Source organism: Rhinoraja longicauda, chromosome 28 (genome assembly GCF_053455715.1).
Source record: "Rhinoraja longicauda isolate Sanriku21f chromosome 28, sRhiLon1.1, whole genome shotgun sequence".
Classification (NCBI taxonomy): Eukaryota; Metazoa; Chordata; class Chondrichthyes; order Rajiformes; family Arhynchobatidae; genus Rhinoraja; species Rhinoraja longicauda.
The window spans coordinates 21,902,323-21,920,124 of record NC_135980.1 but is presented as its reverse complement, the minus strand read 5'-3'; the positions used below and the strand labels follow the sequence as shown (position 1 = coordinate 21,920,124).

Here is a 17,802-nt window from a genome sequence, read left to right as displayed (position 1 = left end):
CCTCTCTCTCTCTCTCTCTGTCTCTCTCTCTCTCTCTCTCTCTGTGTATGGAACTGGTAAATTGATTTGATATTTCCCGTTGGAGGCACAAGGAACTGCAGATTTTGGAATCTGTATCAAAGAAACAATAAACAAACCCCTGGAGGAACTAAGTGGGTCAGGCAGCATCCATGGAGGGGAAACATCAGATGACGTTTGGATCATATGACATAGGTGCAGAATTAGGCCATTTGGCCCATCGAGTCTGCTCCGCTGTTCGATCACGGTTGATATATTTTTCCCTCTCAACCTCTTCCGCCTGCCTTCTCCCCATAAGCTTTGATGCCCTTATTAATCAAGAACCAATTGAATGAATGAATGAATAAATGAATGAATAAGTTTATTGGCCAAGTATATGCTCCTTCCAAGGCACATTCCTTGCATATGCACATACTTGGCCAATAAACTTATTCATTCATTTATTCATTCAATATTTGTTTCTGAACTCTTATCTGACTCTGAATATTTTTAATGCGGCAGTAGATTGATCAGAGAGTGTGTGAAATGTTGCTGAACCCAAGGAGCTGAGATCAGCTCTAGTCTTTCTTGGTGGTGTAGCAGATTCTTGTCATTGATCTCCACTTTAAAGATACCCAATGACTTGGCCTCCACAGCCATCCACAGATTCGCCATGCTCTGATTAAAGAAATTCCTCCTCATCTCCATTCTAAATGTGCGTCCTTTTATTCTGAGGCTGTGCCCTCTGGTCCTAGACACCCCCACTGCTGGAAACATCCTCTCCACATTCAACCATCCTCAACTCCAGCGAGTACAGGCCCAGAGCCATCAAACGCTCCTCGTATGTTAACCCAATCGTCCCCAGGATCGTTCTTGTAAATTTCCTCTGGACCCTCTCCAATGCCAGCACATCCTTCCTCAGATGTGGGGCCCAAAACTGCTGACAATATTTCAAATGTAGCCTGACCAGCACCTTACAAAGCGTCAGCATTAAATCCTTGCTGAAATGTCGTCTCTGCATTTCCCTCCACTGATGTTACCTGACATGATGTGTTCCGCTAGTTCTTTGACTGTTTCCATTGTCGGGATGGGAACACTGTTCAAATCAAGAAGCACTTTGATGCATGGGATTGTCACAAAGAACTAACCACAAGTACTGCTGCCTTAATGTGAGCTCTTTTGTGTGATTTCCTCGATATAGAGATATCACAAAACTGTTTAAAAATGAAGATTGCCCATTTAAGACCAAGATGAGACAAAATACTTTCTCTGGCACTTGTGAGTGTTTGGAATGATAGTGAAAGCTGACTGAATATTTTTAATGCGGCAGTAGAGAGATTTTTGATCAGAGAGTGTGTGAGATGTTGCTGAACCCAAGGAGCTGAGATCAGCTCTAGTCTTTCTTTGTGGTGCAGCAGGCTCAGGGGCCGAGTGGCCTACTCCTGCTCCCAACAACAATACGGGTGGTGCAGCGGACAGAGCTGCTGCCTCACAGCTCCTGTGATCTGGAATCAACCCTGACCTCGGGTGCTGACAGTGTGGAGTTCGCATGTTCTCCCTGTGACCACGTAGGTTTCCTCCAGGTGCTCCAGTTTCCACCCCCAACCTAAAACCAAAAAAATTAACAAAACGTTTTCTACTCATCATTAATGACGGGATGCTGCTCACATTCCATTCATCTATGGGCACTTGGCATGCGGTAGAGTTGCTGCCTTACAGTGAACGCAGCGTCGGAGACCCGGTTTCGATCCTGACGCAGTTTGTACGTTCTCCCTGTGACCTGCGTGGGTATTTTGCCGAGATCTTCGGTTTCCTCCCACACTCTAAAGTCCTACAGGTTTGTAGGTTAATTGGCTTGGTAAATATAAAAATTGTCCCTAGTGGGAATAGTGGGTATAGCGTTAATGTGCGGGGATCGCTGGTCGGCGCGGACCCAGTGGGCCGAAAGGGCCTGTTTCCGCACTGTATCTCTAAACTAAACTAAACTAAACTTGTGGGTTTGTAGGTTAATTGGCCTCTATAAATTGCCCCTGGTGTGTAGAGGGAAGGGGAAAGTGGCACAACAGGACCCATATAACATCATGGGATAAAAGATGGAAGCATAAACATGTTATAACATATCCCATTATGGGGCCATCGATGGTCGGTGTGGACTGACGGGGAGGCATGGGGGGGGGGGGGGGGGGGTTGCTGTAGGGGGGGGGGGGGGGCTGTAGTGCCTCTTTCCATGCTGTTTCTTTCATTAATTTGTATATAGAACGATATGTTACGGGTAGCTCTGGAAAACAGACGTTTCTGACTTGTGGAGCCGGGCGTATGGACCGCTCTCACCAATGGAATCCTCATGTAAACGGGAGACTGCCTTTGTTGCATGGGGATGTCAACATCCAAGCACAATCTAGCAGCCATCTTGTTACGTGTTGAACCTGTTATAACCTCCATCATAAGCAAACGAATCATAAATGCAAAGTAGGAATGTGAGACTAAGCTGGCACAGTGACAGAGTCACAGCCTCACAGTGCCGGAGACCCGGGTTCAATCCTGACCTTGGGTGCTGTCTGTGTGGAGTTTGCACGTTCTCGCTGCGACCCGCGTGGGTTTCCTCTGAGTGCTCCAGTTTTCTCTCGCATCCCAAAGGCGTGCGAGTTTGTTGGTTAATTGTCCTCTGTAAATTGCCTCCAATGTGTAGGGCGTGGAGGCGAAAGTGGGATAACATAGAGTTAGTGTGAATGGCTGGCATGGACTCGATGGGCCGAAGGGCCGGTTTCCAGGCTGCGCCGCCGGAAGCTAAAACTGGAAGTCAGACTGTAGACACTCCTGCTGCGAGAATTGGGAACTTCATCTCTTGACGCCATGATTTGGGTCACAAATAAATAGTGAATTTGTGACAACTTTGCTGTGAGAAATTAATATTGGGATTTGTTCCCCTTCAATGGGTCAAACTGCAGGTTTCACAAAGAGCACCCCAGTTCTAGGCCGAGTCACTCATGCACTGACTCCTGGGAAGGGCTTGGTGCCTTTAAAGGGACCTGCAGCAGCCATGGTGACGAGGGACAGGCAGGAGGAAGGAGAGAGGAATTGTGGGATGATTGGGGTTGGGAAGGGTTAATGGCACTGGGCCCTCCTGGGGGAGAACAACACCCCCCCCTCCCAATCAGAGTGGGTGTGATTGCCCCTTTCATTATGGGAGACCACAGGGCCCACAAATCAGTGGCCTTGCCCCACAGATCATGGGGCTGGTGGGCTACAAGGTTAACTTCACAACCCCTTGATCCTTACAGGGTGGCGGAGCAGTGGAGATACTGCCTTACAGCGCCAGAGACTCGGGTTCAAACCTGACTTCGGGTACTGTCTGTACGGAGTTTGTACGCTCTCCCCGTGACCCTCGTGGGTTTTCTGCGTGATCTTCCTTTCCTCCCAAACTCCAAAGACGCGCAAGTTTGTAGGTTAATTGGCTTGGTGCAAATGTAAATTGTCCCTAGTGTGTGTAGGATAGTGTCAATGTGCGGGGATCGCTGGTCTGCGCAGACTTGGTGGGCCGAAGGGCCTGTTTCAGCGCTGTATCTCGTAAACAAAACCAAACTAGACAATAGGTGCAGGAGTAGGCCATTCGGCCCTTCGAGCCAGCACCACCATTCAATGTGATCATGGCTGATCATTCTCAATCAGTACCCCATTCCTGCCTTCTCCCCATACCCCCCTGACTCCGCTATCCTTCAGAGCTCTACCTAGCTCTCTCTTGAAAGCTAAGATGTGGGGGCAGGTTTTCTTGGTTCAAATGAAAATCACAGGGGATGCTTTTAACATATTAAAGCAGAGGGGGTGGGGTAGAGCTAGCCAGGGTCAGTCTATCTCATGTATCGTTCACTTTTTGTAGCCCGGTGTGAGCACCTCATTTTGCTGTGAGTTATTTGACCAAGGTCAAAAGTCTGTGACCTCTTGATCCAATTTCTGTTGTTAAATAATTAAAGTGAGTCACATGCAGTGATGATGTTGTCCTGAGTGCAAAATATGATGGGGGGGGGGGGGGGGGGGGGGAAATGAATGTGACAAATTGTCCAGGCCGACTTCCTGAAGGGAAGGATGGGAACTGCCGTTGGGACCAATTAACCAGGAATGAAAGTTTTTATACCGCAAAGTGGTATATTGTTCATTCCTTCACAATTAATTTGGGTGGTGCATCTGGTAGAGCTGCTACCTCACACACCGTTCCCACTGACTCAATGTCATCCTACTTTCTCATTCACACTCTACACTAGAGTGACACTATAGGGGCGGAACAGTGGTGTAGTTGGTAGTGAAGCACAAGTGCCAGAGACCCAGTTTCTGCAGTTCTAGGAGAAAAATTAGGCCATTCGGCCCATCAAGCCTATTCCCCCATTCAAACATGGCTGATCTGAGTTTCCCTTTCAACCACAATCTCTTGCCTTCTCCCCATTACCCCCAACATCCTTCCTAATCAAGAAATTCGATCCTGACCTTGGATGCTGTCTGAGTGGAGTTTGTACGTTCTCTCTGTGACCGTGTGGGTATCCTCTGCTTTACTCTCACGTCCCAAAGACGTGTGGGTTTCAGGTTAATTTGCTTCTGTAAATTGCTCCTTGTGTGAAGGGAGTGGATGAGAAAGTGGAATAACATAGAAGTAGTGTGAACTGGTGATTGATGGGTGTTGTGCACTCGGTGGGCCGAAGGGCCTGTTTCCACGCTGTATCTCTAAACCGAACTAAATGAAAGAACTTTCTTTTCATCGCTGAAGATGCAATCATGTTGCAGTTTTTCTTCTGACTCTCGTCAAAGAAGTTGTCAATAGTTAATACCTGGATAGACACAAAATGCTAGAGTAGCTCAGCGGGACAGGCAGCATCTCTGGAGAGAAGGAATGGGTGACGTTTCGGGTCGAGATCCTTCAGACTCTAAACTCCGGTAAATACCTGGAGTTCCAGTGGTAAGAGGATTAATTGGGGGCCGGAGTGGTCATCCAGCTTTCGAGCTTCCTCAAGTGACACGTGAACCAAACGTAGAGCCTCCCCTCTCCCCAGAAGTGATAGGGAGAGGTGGAGAGGTGCTTCCAGTGGAGAGGTGCTTCCAGCGTCTAATTCCCAGGTGACAGTGGCTGCAAAGTCACTATGTGTTCACAACGGTAACTACAAAACAAGAGTCAAGAGTGTTTAACTGTCTTACATGACCTTGGGAGCAGCATAACAGGCCTGTGCACACGTGAATGAGTTTTCTTTACGTTAATAAATATTCGAAGAGACTTGGACAGGCACATGGAAGAAATGAAGGGCCCAGTTAGAAATGGCCCTTATCTAGGATGTTTCCAGTAGCGGGAGAGTCTCGGGCCAGAAGGCACGGTCTCAGAATAAAAGGACGTACCTTTAAAAAAAGGAGATGAGGAGGATTTTCTTCAGCCAGAGGGTGGCGAAACTGTGGAATTAATTGCCACAAATGGCGGGTGGAAGGCAAATCATTGGGTATTTTTAAAGTGAAGTTTGTCATGTTCTTGATTCAAAAAAAGGGCATCAAAGGTGATGGGGAGAAACGAGAATGGGCTAGCTCAGCCATGATCGAGTGGCGCTCTAAGGCAGCAGCTCTGCTGTGGTGCCCCTACGCCGCCCTCTGACCCATGTCCCTCAATTACTACATCAGTAACATAAACATGATATTATTCTACATGCTAACACATGTTCCCAATGTTGGGGGAGTCCAGAACAAGGGGCCACAGTTTAAGAATAAGGAGCAGGCCATTTAGAACTGAGATGAGGAAAAACTTTTTCAGTCAGAGAGTTGTGAATCTGTGGAATTCTCTGCCTCAGAAGGCAGTGGAGGCTAATTCTCTGAATGCATTCAAGAGAGAGCTGGATAGAGCTCTTAAGGATAGCGGAGTCAGGGGGTATGGGGAGAAGGCAGGAACGGGGTACTGATTGAGAATGATCAGCCATGATCACATTGAATGGCGGTGCTGGCTCGAAGAGCCGAATGGCCTCCTCCTGCACCTATTGTCTATTGTCTATAACAGTGCCATTTAAGAGACTGTTAGATCGGCAGGGAATAAGGGATATGGATCACGTGCAGGCGGAGGAGATTAGTTCAACTTGGCATCATGGTTGGCACGGACATTGTGGGCCGAAGGGCCTGTTCCCGTGCTGGACTGTTCTGTGCTCCGTGTAACACTGAGCGGCCGTCAGCAGCAGGCAGTGTAATCATGTTGTCATGGACCCCTGCTTGCGGGATCAGCGTAATGAGTTATGGATCTTTTCACACTTGACAATGCACAATGGGAGCAAAACATCCACAGCGAAGATGTCCTGAAAATATGTGACATCTCCTGCTTTGTCAGAACTGCACGAGGCAATAATTGGCTCCAATGGAGGTTAGGCTGTGAGGCAGCAGGCTGCAGAGTTAATCAAAATGCTGGGCACAAATATTAGCAACGCTGCAGGCAAGCAGAACATCTGTGGAACAAAGCTCAGAGGTTGGAAACCCAGCGAGAGAATTAAAATCAATTGAAGGTAGACACAAAAAGCTGGAGTAACTCAGCGGGCCAGGCAGCATCTCTGGAGAGAAGGAATGGATGACGTTTCGGGTCAAGACCCTTCTTCAGACTGGTTAGGGATAAGGGAAACGAGAGATAGACGATGAGAGATGTAGAGAGTTAAAAAGCAATGGATGAAAGATATGCAAACAAGTAACGATGATAATAGCTGTTAGTTGGGTGAAAGCGAGAAGCTAGTGCGACTTGGGTGGGGGAGGGAGGGAGAGAGAGAGAGGGGATGCTAGGGCTAGATTTGAAGTTGGAGAAATCAATATTCATACCACTGGGCTGTCAGCTGTCCAAGTGACCTAGGACTGAAAGGTCTGTGTGGGAATGGGAAGGATAATTAAAGTGTTTAGCAACTGGGAGATGGGTGGGAAATGGATGAGTTAACCAGAGAGTTGCGGAGGGAACGGTCTCGGCGGGAAGGGGTGGAGATGGGAAGATGTGACTAGTGTTGGGATACCGTTGGAGGTGGCGAAGATTTCGGAGGATTATGTTGATGTGGGTTCCACTCTCACGCTCCCTGGAATTCTCCTCTTTTAATCATGATAATAATCATGTGGGGGATACTGTAGATAGGGAGAATGCACAGAGTCTTTTACCCAGGGTCGGAGAATCAAAAGCAAGAGAACAAGTGCTTAAGGAGGGACTGCAGGTGCTGGTTTTAAACCGAAGACAGACACAAAAAGCTGGGGTAACTCAGCGGGTCAGGCAGCATCTCAGGAGAGACAGAATGGGTAACGTGCTGGGTCGAGACCCTTCTTCGGTTTGAAGAAGGGTCTCGACCCTAAACGTCACCCATTCCTTCTCTCCTGAGATGCTGCCTGACCCGCTGAGTTACTCCAGCATTTTGTGTCTACCTGCCAGAGGAGGTAGATGAGGCAGGTACAATAGCAACATCTAAAAGACATTTGGATAGATACATGAATAGGAAAGGTTTAAGGGGGGTATGGGCAAAAAGTGGGCAAATTGACCTGTTTAGATGAGGCATCTTGTTCAGCATGGGCAAGTTGAGCCCAAGGGCTTATTTCAGTGTTATATGACTATGACTCTAATTCCTATTTCAATTCCTTTATTTATCTCTTTGTTGCTGAATTTTATGGCTGAGATATGTAACTGTTTTTGATGTAATTTAATGAGGACCATTCACAACAATTGTTATTGACTCCTATTCACCAAATTTAAACCTCAGCTGTAGGATGTTGTTTTGGTCTTGCTATTGGTTTATTATTGTACTGAAATATCGTAAAAAACTTTGCTATGCATGTTTTCCAGTCGGATCATACTACACACAATTACATCAGGTAGTGTAAAAGAGTAAATAAACAGAGTGCAGAATATAGTGTGTTGCAGCCACAGAGAAAGTGCAGATTATAAAAATGTGCATGGAGGTAGATTGGAAGATTGGGATGTTCATCCCTTGCTATGAGCTGCTATTTCACAGCGCCAGAGAACCGGGTTTGATCCTGACCTCTCGGGTGCTGCGTGTGTGGAGTTTGCATGTTCTCCCTGTGACGGCATGAGTATTTTTCCGGGTGCTTCGGTATCCTCGCTCATCCTAAAGACAGCGAGTTTGTAAGTTAATTGGCCCCTGTAAATTGCCCCTAATGTGTCGGATGTGGATGAGAAAGTGGGATAACATGGAACGAGTGTGAACGGGTGATCGATGGTAGGCACGGACTCGGTGGGCCGAAGGGCCTGTTTCCACATTGTATCTTTCAATCAATCGGTCAATAGCTGAAAATGGGACAACAGATCTAGTGTGAACGGTATTTGATGGTCAGCATGGACGTACTGGGCAGAATGGCCTGGTTCCATGCTGAAAGCTCAAAACAAGGAGGGTCATTCAGGAGTCTGACGACTGCAGGTAAAAGCTGATCTTGTGTCATTCAAGCTCTTGAACGAATCTCTCTCTTTTGAGTTTTCAGAGAAGCAACATGAAACCAGGCCTTTCGGCCCATTAAGTCCATGCCAACCATCAAGTATAGCCTTTCAAGCCACTGTATACATAGTGTGCCTGACGGGAGAGGGGGGAAGAGGGGATGACCAGGGTAAGATGTGTCCGCGATTATGTTGGGTGCTTTGAGTGTGTTTTTACTTCATCAGTCCAGGCTTATGTTTACTAATCCAGGAACAGAATTCATATATTACCCGACTTCTTCAATCAGTTTCCCTCCCCTTTCCTTTACCTGGATATTAAGAGAATTTCTGGATACATAGAAACATAGAAACATAGAAAATAGGTGCAGGAGTAGGCCATTCGGCCCTTCGAGCCTGCACCGCCATTCAATATGATCATGGCTGATCATCCAACTCAGTATCCCGTACCTGCCTTCTCTCCATACCCCCTGATCCCTTTAGCCACAAGGGCCACATCTAACTCCCTCTTAAATATAGCCAATGAACTGGCCTCAACTACCTTCTGTGGCAGAGAATTCCACAGATTCACCACTCTCTGTGTGAAAATAAACGTTCTCATCTCGGTCCTAAAAGACTTCCCCCTTATCCTTAAACTGTGTCCCCTTGTTCTGGACTTCCCCAACATCGGGAACAATCTTCCTGCATCTAGCCTGTCCAACCCCTTAAGAATATGCGGGAAATCAAGAGCTGAGAAGGTAGCGGAAGATTAACACAGATCTCCAAGCTAGCACTGATTTCTGCCAAGATTAATGTGAGGGATGATGTTTGCAGATATAGCAATTCTCTCTGCTGATGTATTGTAGAGGAGGCTCCTCTCCTCATTCTTGAGGCCTCGTGAAATATTATTACACCTCTTTAGCAAAATGCTTTAGCATTTCATCACAAATCTGATGAGGACGTTCTGAAATATTATCGTGCCGGCAGCAGGGAGAATTGCTATATCTGCAAACATCACCCCTCACATTAATTTTGGCAGAAATCAGTGCGAGCTTGGAGATCTGTGTTTCAGCTTTATAGGACTTTGGTTGGGCCGCATTTGGAGTATTGAGTGCAGTTCCAGTTGCCCCATTGCGGGAAGGATCTGGGGGCTTTAGAAAGGGTGCAGAGGAGGTTTACCAGCTTGATGCCTGGATTAGGAGGTATTAGCTATCGGGAGAAGCTGGACAGACTTGGACAGTTTCCTCAGGAACTCCAGAGGCTGAGGGGGGTGGGGGGAACCTGATAGAGGCATATAAAATTATGAGAGGCATAGAGAGGGCTGACTGTCCTATTCCCCCAGGATGGAGATATTAAATACTAGAGAGCATAGCTTTAAGGGGAGAGAGGCAAAGTTTCAAGGAGATATGCAGTGCATGTTTAGTTTAGTTTAGAGATACAGCGCGGAAACAGGCCTTTTCGGCCCACCGGGTCCGCGCCGACCAGCGATCCCCGCACATTAACACTATCCTACACCACTAGGGACAATTTTTTTAACATTTACCAAACCAATTTACCTACAAACCTGTACGTCTTTGGAGTGTGGGAGGAAACCGAAGATCTCGGAGAAAACCCACGCAGGTCACGGGGAGAACGTACAAACTCTGTACAGATAGCACCTGTAGTCGGGATCGAACCCGGGTCTCCGGCGCTGCATTCGCAGTAAGGCAGCAACTCTACCGCTGTGCCACCGTGCCGCCCAGAAAATACGGAAAGCTTCACGAATTTGCGTTTTATCCTCCTTTTACACATAAGGTGCTAGGTGCCTGGAATGAGCTGCAGGGGATGGTGGTGGAGGCAGATGCAATAGTGGCATTTAAGAGGCTTTTAGAAAGACCGAAACAAGGAACTGCAGATGCTGGTTTACAACAAAAAAAAAGTTGCAACGGGCTGGAGTAACTCAGCGGGTCAGGCAGCATCTCTGGAAAACATGGAATACTGACGTTTTGAGAACATTCTTTAGACTGATAGTGGTGGGGAGGGGGATGGGGAGAAAGCTGGAAGATAGGAGGTGCAAGAAAAAATGCCTGGAAAGTGATGGGTGGATACAGGCGAGGGAGGTTTTGGATAGTCAGATGGTTGGACAAAGGCCAGAGATGAAAGGACTAAAGGTGTGAGATAAAGATAGAAAGGTTGTGAATTGTGAAGCCACAGGAAGAAAGGTAGGTGGGAGGGAGGGAGGGAGGGTGGGGGGAGTGTGGAAATCTGGGTGCATATGGATAGAGATAGACATATGGATATGCAGGGAATGGAGGGATATGGATTATGTGCAGGCAGATAAGAGTCGGTCTTGGTATCATGTACGGCACAGACGTTGTGGGCCAAAGGGACTGTTCCTGTACTGTACTGTTCTATGTTCTAAGTTGCCAGTACCAAATTGTGATCATCACCGTGCTTTCAGCAATTTGCGACAGAAACGCTGCGGACTTTGTGTCTGGCTTCCAAGGACGTGGAGGAAAATGACTTTCAAGACTGGAGCCAAAGGCATCAGAAAGCCACCGTGGCGCTACAGAACCGGGAACATCTGCTCGAAGCCCTGTACGAAGAAATTGAAACCAACCTGGTGGTAAGCTGTTGATTTTACTGCTTGTCCTCGAGAGAAAGAGGCGTTCATGGTGACTCAAAGTGTGCCGTTTGCCAGCAACAGTCGCAATAAGTGCGATGGTCTGCCAAGAACTGGTGGGCTGGTCAAACATAGAAACATGGGAAATAGGTGCAGGAGTAGGCCATTCGGCCCTTTCAGCCAGCACCGCCATTCAATATGATCATGGCTGATCATCCAAAAATCAGTACCCCTTTCCTGCTTTCTCCCCACGTCCCTTGATCCCGTTAGCCCTAAGACCTATATCTAACTCTCTCTTGAATACATCCATTGAATTGGCCTTCTGTGGCACAGATTCGCCACTCTCTGGGTGAAAAGCTGTCCCAGCTCGTGTTTCATTGACACGTGGTTCGAGTAGGGGCCAACAGCCTATGGGAGGGTGTTCCCCTTGGTTAGGGTACTAAGGAGACTAGGGCCGTCTGCAGGAGGCGCCCCTGGGGCATAGAGGTGGGCGGGCGAGAAGAGGGACGTCAGTTCGCTGGTCGATCCACACGTCCAAGGAAGGCGGAGGTTGGAGGCCCTGCAGCAGCCTGGGGCTTGCCTGGAACGAGGAGCGCTCTTGAGAACTAGAGCGCGGACTGGACTGAAAGTGGCGCCAAAACACAGCGCCTCTTGCATGCGGGATCAGTAGACTATTTCTGTACACTTTGCCAATCAGGGACATGCTTAGGTATGGCAATACGCTCATCGACTGTTTGCATGAAAGGAATTTCACTGTGCATTTGGGATATTGGCAATAACAGCACCATTGAAAACGAAGGAAACTATTTCTGGCATAAAGAGGTCCTGTCATGGAGGACTGACGTGATGAGAAATATCTTTACGGTTGCTGGGAAAATAAATATCCTCCATTTGTGATGCTCCACGCAGGTATCACACGCAATAGAAGTCTGGGAAGTGTAGGAAAATAACCGCAGATGCTGGTACAAATCGAAGGTATCACAAAATGCTGGAGTAACTCAGCAGGGCAGGCAGCATCTCAGGATACTTTAGATAGTTCCTCTGTCCCTCTCTTCCCCTCCCCCTTCCCAGTTCTCCCACTATCTTCTTGTCTCCACCTATATCCTTCCTTTGTCCCGCCCCCCTGACATCAGTCTGAAGAAGGGTCTCGACCCAAAAGGTCACCCATTCCTTCTCTCCTGAGATGCTGCCTGACCTGCTGAGTTACTCCAGCATTTTGTGATACCTTCAATAGAAGTGTGAAATCAGAATACACCAAAACAATAACCAAATTGGGTCAACCTTGTTTTCAGAGAGAGAAAATGGGCCTATTAATCAAAATATAGGAACTTGCAACTTTTAGGCAGTCTTTTTCAATTTAGTTTAGTTTTAGTTTAGTGATACAGCACGGAAGCAGGCCCTTCGGCCCACCAAGTCCTCACCGACCAGCGATCCTAGCACATTAACACTACCCTAGACACACCAGGGATAATTTTGCATTTATAACAAGCCAATTAACCTACAAACCTGTACGTCTTTGGAGTGTGGGAGGAAAACTAAGATCTCGGAGCAAAGCCACGCAGGTCACGGGGAGAACGTACAAACTCCGTACGACAAGCACCCATAGTCAGTATGGAACCCTGGTCTCTGGCGCTGTCAGGCAGTAGCTCTCCTGCTGCGCCACCGTGCTGCCCCACAATACAATCTTCGTACATCAGAGGGTGGTGACTGCGTGGAACTCGCTGCCTGGGGTGATGGTGGAGGCAGTGATGGGGAGACATTTAGATAGGGACATAGATAAGCAGGGATGGAGGGATATCGATCACGTGCAGGCAGTTAAGGGTTGATCTTGGCATCATGTTCAGCACAGACATTGTGCGCTGAAGAGCCTGTTCCAGTGCTGTACTGTTCCACATTCTATGATCGATGGAGATCCCTTTTCTGTAGATAAGTAATTAGTAGGTTGCACATAATGTCAGCGACTGGGTGAAGCCTGACAGAAAGACTCGGCTCCAACTTCTCATGGAGTGGACGTTCAATAGGAAATGGATGCAACACAAAATGTTGGTTTCCATGGGATTTGCACACAAATAATACAGGCTCGGTGAAGATGGGCACAACCTGCTGGAGTAACACAGCGGGGGACAGGCTGCTTCTCTGGAGGGAAGGAATGTGTGACGTTTCCGGTCGAGACCCTTCTTCAGACCGGTCCGTTTTCTAGATAATGCTTCTTTGGAAACCCTTCCTCAGAAGGCTGTGAATGATCGGGTAATGTCAGTACTCAGGCTGAGTGCGGTAGATGTCGGACAGCAAAGGCATGGGAAATGTGAGGAAAATGGGTGCAGTAGAAAGTAGCCAAGTAGAACTTTATTGACCCAAGTCAAGCTTATTGTCATCTGCACATGTACAGAGGCGAGAAGGTCTTGTATGCAGCAGTATATCAGGCACATCAACCCAGTCGTAAAATACAAAAACATAAAGTGCACATATATAAATAATACATAAGCATACATAAATTACACAAATTGTACATAAATTATACATAAATTACACAAATTATACGTAGATTACACATGAATTGTACAATTCACACGCAGGTTATACAATTTACACGCATCTTACACAACTTACACACAAGTCATATAATTTACAGGTAAATTATACAGGTCACATTCTCAAGTCGCATTCAGAATTTCTAAATAAAGACTATAAAGAAATTCCAGACATCAGAGCAAAATACAAATGGGAGGAAAAATCAAGTCCATGTCAGTACAAATGGATATTTTTAAGGCAGAGATAGGTAGATTCTTGATTAGTGCGGGTGTCAGGGGTTATGGGGAGAAGCCAGGAGAATGGGGTTAGGAGGGAGAGATAGATCAGCCATGATTGAATGGCGGAGTAATCTTGATGGGCCAAATGGCCTAATTCTACTCCTATTCCTCATGACCTTATGAAGCTCACCGGGGGAAAGGCCGCATTCATAATTCTCTGTAGGTTCCCATGGTCTTGGGCAGAGCTGTTCCCAAAATAAGCTTGAAGGCTTGATCAGCCAAATGGCCTAATTCTGCTCCTATCATTTATCTATATACTAAAACTCTTGTTTGTTTGTTTGTTTGTTCCTGAACTACAGCCGAAACGGTGCACAATAGTGCAACAATTTTAGGCCCACCTTACTCACCGTTGTCCCTTTGGTGCTAATGGAAGATGTTTCATTGAAATTGGTGTTATATTTTTAGTTATTCACATTTTAAAGTTAAATTCTATCTCCGATGGAGGGGGGGAGGGAGGGGGGATAAGATTGGGTTGAGGGAGGATAAGGGGTGATGAGGGGAAGGGGAGGAGGGGAGGAGAAGGGGGAGGGGGGAGAGATGGACGGGAGGGGAGGGGGGGGAGGTGGAGGGGAGGGGGAAAGGAGGGAGGGGAGGAGAGGGGGAAGGGAGGGGGAGGGGGGGGAGAAGGGAGGGGGCAGGAGAAGGTGCTGCACCAATGCAGGAGAGGTTTAGGCCCAACGGGTCCACTTGTTCCAGTAAACTTATAAAAGGTGGCCCATAGTGGTGAATGGTGGAGAGACAGCCACAGGAGACAGTCTGCTCTGTCCCACTTCTGATTTCTCACCAGGCAATAGTTTCTCATGAAACAGCAGAAGAAGCTCCATTCATGCCAGCCGTCAGATGTAGGTCCCTGTAATTCACCGCCATGCTCCGTGTTATTTGCCAAGCTGAGGACCGCCTTGCTTTACGTCACATCGTTGTTCACGCTTCCTTTGCAGCTCGTTGGAGCAACGGCTATCGAAGATAAGTTGCAAATCAGAGTCCCCGAAACCATTCAGAACTTGAAAAAGGCGGATATCAAAATATGGGTATTGACCGGAGACAAGAAAGGTACCGTCAGGCACTGTCAGAATTATTTATTTAGATTCATGGGGTGCAGCTGAGAGAGCCGCTGCCTCACGGCGCCAGAGACCCGGATTCAATCCTGACCTCAGGCGGTGTCTGTGTGGAGTTTGTCCATTCACACGCTAGTCGTACACACTCCTTACACATTGGGGGCAATTTTACAGAGAACAATTAACCTATAAACCCACGCGTCTTTGGGAAGTGGGAGGAAACCGGAGCACTCGGAAGAAACCCAGGCGGTCTTGTGGAGAACATGCAGACTCCACACACACACATCGCCCGAGGTCAGGATCGAACCTGGGTCTCTGGCTCGGTGAGGCAGCAGCTCTTGACAGCTGCTCGTTCCTTCAATTTTACCCAGAACCTGTCTATGTATACGGGGTCGCAAAATAGGTGTCCTATGAAAACAGTGGAGGGACCTGCACAGGCAATGTGTGTGATTTGGCCTAACAATTAGAGCACAGAGCAGTGCAGCACAGAGACGGGCCCATCAGACAACAACGTTTGCGCTGAACATGATCCCAAGTTAAACTGATCTCAACTGCTTGTATATAATCCATATCCCTCCATTCCCTGCACTTCCATGAGCCGATCTAAAAGCCTCGAACACCGTTATCGAACCTGCCTCCATCCCCATGCCTGGCAATGCATTTCAGGCCCCCAACACTTTCTGTGTGTAAACAAAACGCACACCTCCTCTAAACTCTCCCCCTCTCACCTTATTGCCATGCTCACTCGTGTTGAACATTTCTACACTGGGGGAAAAGTGTTCTGATTGTGGACACTATCTATGCCTGGCATAATTTTATATACTTCTATCATGTGTTCCCCCCCAATCTCTGACGTTCCAGAGGAAACAATCCATGTATATCCAACCTCTCCTTGTATCTGAAGAGATCCCTGGGCATTGCAGTCATTTTAAAACTCTTAACAAATCCTCGTCGACTTTAGTAGGAGGCAAGGATCAAGACACAACCTTGCCTCCAAAACAAAGGCAGTCATGGTATTTTGGCGGGGGGGGGGGGGGGGGGGGTCTGGTCTTGGTGGCTTGCTGTTGAAGTCTTACTGTGCCTTTATTCCCAGTGCTAAGATTGGGACGCTCAGGGAAACTGGGCCCACATACCCAGACCAGATCAATACAGTGTGCAGGAAAGAACTGCAGATGCTGGTTTAAATCGGAGGTAGACACAAAATGCTGGAGTAACTCAGCAGGACAGGCAGCATCTCTGGAGAGAAGGAATGGGTGACGTTTCGGGTCTGAAGAAGGATCTCGACACGAAACAAGTCTGAAGAAGGGTCTCGACCCGAAACGTCACCCATTCCTTCTCTCCCGAGATGCTGCCTGACCTGCTGAGTTACTCCAGCATTTTGTGAATAAACCTAGGAGGATTTATTTTAAAAATTTCTCTTTTTTTCCCATTTTTAACAGAAACAGCAATTAACGTTGGATATTCCTGCAGGTTACTGTCAGACCAAATGGAGATTTTTGAAGGCCACGACCTCAAGTAAGTGATGAAGAGTGCAGTGGGAATTGACGGGATAGTGGCAGAGCTGGGAGAGCTGCTGCCTCCCAGGCCCGGGGCCTGGGTACGAACCTGATCTTTGACGCTCTCTGTGTGGAGTTTGCCCGTCCTGCCTGTGAGCACATGGGTTTCCTCCTGTTCGAACCCCAATTTTCTCCCAGAATCCAAACGATGCCGGTTTGGAGATGAATTGGCTGCAGTAGGTTGCCTCTAGAGTGCAGGTATGGGGCAGAATAAAACTTAGAACCGTACAGCAGGGGAACAGGCCCTTCAGCCCACAATGCCTGTGCCGAACATGATGCCAAATCCCTTCTACCTGCATGTGATCCATATCCCTCCATTCCCTCCGCCTCCATGTAGTTATCTAAAATTCTCTTGAATGCCGCTATCATATCTGCCTGCACCACCACCCTGGCAGAAGATAGACACAAAAAGAGATGAGCACGTTGGTCATTCTAATGGCTGCTGTAAATTGCCCCTGGGGTGTAGGCGGGTAGTAGAAAAGTTGATGATAATGTGCGCAAGGGAAAATTAGTGTGGGGGATAGGATTGCTCTGTGAAATGGCATAGACTCGATGGGCTGACTGGCCTCGTTCTACATCGGATGGTTATAAAAGTTTCACAGCATGAAACGGCCGTTTGACACAACTCGTCCAAGCGTGCCTGTGTATCTATGTGTGTGTGTGTGTGTGTATGTGTGTGTGAGTGCACATGCTTGTCTGTGGATACGGCTGAGTGTGTGCCTGTGTATCTGTGTGTGTGTGTGTGTGTGTGTGTGTGTGACTGTCTGTGTGTGCACCACATGGGTGTGCATGAGTGTGTGTGTGTGTGTGTGTGTGTGTCTTTGTGCCACTTGTAAGTCAGTATAATTCACCCTTGTTTGGCCTACATCCCTCTAAACCTCTTGGAGGTTAACTCTGGTTCTTGATCCGCAGGTGACAGATTGAGCCTCAGTCTTTTTCCAGTTCTGCCCTCCTGCAAAACTCCACTTGTTTCTTTCAGAAGTTCCTATGTTCCATTCGGCCCATCAAGTCTGCTCCGCCATTCAATCATGGCTGATCTATCTTTCCCTCTCAACCCCATTCTCCTGCCTTCGCCCCATAACCACTGACACCCTAACTAATCAAGAATTTGTCAATCTCCGCCTTAAAATATCCATTGCCTTGGCCTCCACCGCCGTCTGTGGCAATGAATTCCACGGGTTCACCACACTCTGACTAAAGAAGTTCCTTCTCATCTCCTTTCTAAAGGTACGTCCTTTTATTCTGCGGCTGTGCCCTCTGGTCCTGGACTCTCCCGCCAGCTCTTGGACAATGACGCAAGGGTTTCGCCGATCATCAACTGTAACAAATGTCACTCTCTGTCAGTCTCCAGTCTGACTGCTACGTGACTGCTCTTGCTTCCACTAGA

At 47.7% G+C, this 17,802-nt stretch overlaps 1 protein-coding gene across 2 annotated transcripts in view; it reads left to right on the top strand.

Annotated features, from left to right (window-relative positions):
- Positions 1-17,802, top strand: part of atp8b3 (ATPase phospholipid transporting 8B3) — a 127,508-nt gene that overhangs the window by 84,826 nt on the left and 24,880 nt on the right. For both annotated transcript variants that reach the window (XM_078424146.1, XM_078424145.1), the window contains exons 19-21: positions 10,833-10,997; positions 14,743-14,854; positions 16,299-16,374. In XM_078424146.1, the coding sequence (XP_078280272.1) occupies positions 10,833-10,997; positions 14,743-14,854; positions 16,299-16,374 (353 nt within the window). The remainder of the gene's footprint in view (positions 1-10,832; positions 10,998-14,742; positions 14,855-16,298; positions 16,375-17,802) is intronic.